The 2,050-nt window shown below is 46.6% G+C and overlaps 1 protein-coding gene across 2 annotated transcripts in view; it reads right to left on the bottom strand.

Moving 5' to 3' along the window:
* Nucleotides 1-546: 546 nt before the first annotated feature.
* Nucleotides 547-2,050, bottom strand: part of Ctps1 (CTP synthase 1) — a 31,440-nt gene continuing 29,936 nt past the window's right edge. For both annotated transcript variants that reach the window (XM_031378502.1, XM_031378503.1), the window contains exons 17-19: nucleotides 1,905-2,050; nucleotides 1,371-1,459; nucleotides 547-747 (exon numbers count right to left, since the gene is read on the bottom strand). In XM_031378502.1, coding sequence (XP_031234362.1) covers nucleotides 1,375-1,459; nucleotides 1,905-2,050 — 231 coding nt within the window. In that variant the 3' untranslated portion in view covers nucleotides 547-747; nucleotides 1,371-1,374. The remainder of the gene's footprint in view (nucleotides 748-1,370; nucleotides 1,460-1,904) is intronic.

The raw sequence follows: 2,050 nt of genomic DNA on the forward strand, positions 1-2,050 counted from the left end.
AGGCACATGGCCATGCCCATTGCCATGTCACATTAAGAAAATAACTTCACATTGCAATTTCAACTGCAATAACACCATTCTGGAAGAAAAAACTACCCTCAAATCAATGGTGCATACACAAGAGAGGGCTTTAGAACTAGTTACCCTAAAATTCCTTGTTTCTTGACCCCTTGATGCAAGGAGTTTTCTCAGCCCCAGGAATAGAAAGTGTAGCCAGAGACCCAGGGTTTTTATGTGACACTTTATACAGACAGAGCTTGTCTGATGTACCAAAGAACCAAACAACCTTCTGGATGGTGAGGGCAACCACAGCTGGCACCTAGTCCCCTGTAACTCAGCAGCACTGAGATTCCGGCAACACCCAGTTAGCAGCCCAGCACGGGAGTCCTGGCACCCTAGGGAAACAGCAGCAATTCGCTCCAATGACAGTGACTCAAGTGGCTGGAAAATAAGGTGGTTGATGGCCCTTTAACCAGCCAGCAGCCACCATCAGGTCCCATCCAGAGTCCTGTTTCCCATCGCAGAAGCACACAAACTGCAAAGGTATTGTCACACAAATACATGTGTTGCAGGATCCAGTATAAATGACGGGACATGCAAGTGACAAAGATTTCCAAATGCCTTTCCCCCATAATAAAATAATCTTAATAAAAACATAATTTAAAAGAAGTGTCCAAAAGCAAGATGTAAAATCATAGTTGTAAACTATCAAAAGTATGAAGTTGAAGGCTTTCTTGAAGAATCATCCTGTTTAAAAAAAACAAAAGGCTAGAATTATGCTTATTAAGTGTCAGAATTTAGTTGCCAGCACATAGGGAACAAGGCCTACTCCTATGGAAGAATGACAGGAGCCTATGTTTGCAAATCCAAAATTGTTTGCTTCAAGGCCTTGCAGCAACCTCTGTCTCAGCCAGATACAAGCACTCTGTTGATAGCACCAGCCCATTTCGAGGCTGCCACTCCCAATGATTGACAAATGGAGAAATGTAGGTGCATGCTCCTGTGCATGTGCTTAAACAACACATGGAAGACAGAGGTGGACAGACATCTTCCTGTCAGTCTCCAGCTTACTCTGAGATGACAACTCACACAATCCGCAGCTCACAGGGAGAGCTAAGCTGGCTGGCCAGTGAGCTCTTAGGGAGTCTGTTACCATTTTTTCCGTTTTTTACTAAACCTTAAAAATGTCACTAACTGGGGCTGGAGAGATGGCTCAGCAGTTAAGAGCACTGGCTGGTCTTCCAGAGGTCCCGAGTTCAATTCCCAGCACCCACGTGGTGGCTCACAGCCATCTGTAGTGGGATCCGCTGCCCTCTGGTGTGTCTGGAGACAGCTGCAGTGTACTCACAATTAAAAAAAAAGTTACTTACCAGATCAGTCCTGATTTATTGATGGAAACTTGAGTTCAGTGATTTCCGAGTCGGGGGAGCTGCTCCCACTTCTGTCACTGTAAGTGTCCCTGTGGGATTGAGAAGGTTTCCTCATCTCCCATCAAAGACTCACTTTACTTCCCGGCCTTTGTGTCCACCTGTGGCAACTATCTCTACTACAAACCTGAAGCTGTGGAGGGAATTTCTTCCTCTAGTTGCCCCTCCCCAATAGTTCAACATTAATATTCTAACCACCCAGAGAAACCATTTTCAGAAAGAATAGGCCATATGCCTACCTGGTTGTGACCCACTTGCCATGGACAGGATATGCGCAGTAGCAAAAACAGAACCCAGAAACTATAAAGATGAGGCCTGGCCAGGAAGACAGGGGCAGCCTATCAAAACCCCAGGGAAAGAGTGGGAACCTTCACAGCATGCCATGAGTATGTGGTCACCTACAATGCCAGGCCATGACACCTATGGCTTTTTCTTAGAACTGTGTAGAACCTCACTGTGATGAGTTAGTGTCCCCACCTGGGTGAGAGCCGGCAACCTTTCTGAAGGTAATGTGGGAGGCGCCCCACAGAGGCCAGGAGGAGGCCAAAGTAGGGTGGGGAGGGCTTGATAGGCCGGGACAGGAACTCGGGGTGATATTGCACTCCAACAAAAAAGGGATGATC

This window comes from Mastomys coucha, unplaced genomic scaffold (genome assembly GCF_008632895.1).
Source record: "Mastomys coucha isolate ucsf_1 unplaced genomic scaffold, UCSF_Mcou_1 pScaffold18, whole genome shotgun sequence".
Lineage (NCBI taxonomy): Eukaryota > Metazoa > Chordata > Mammalia > Rodentia > Muridae > Mastomys > Mastomys coucha.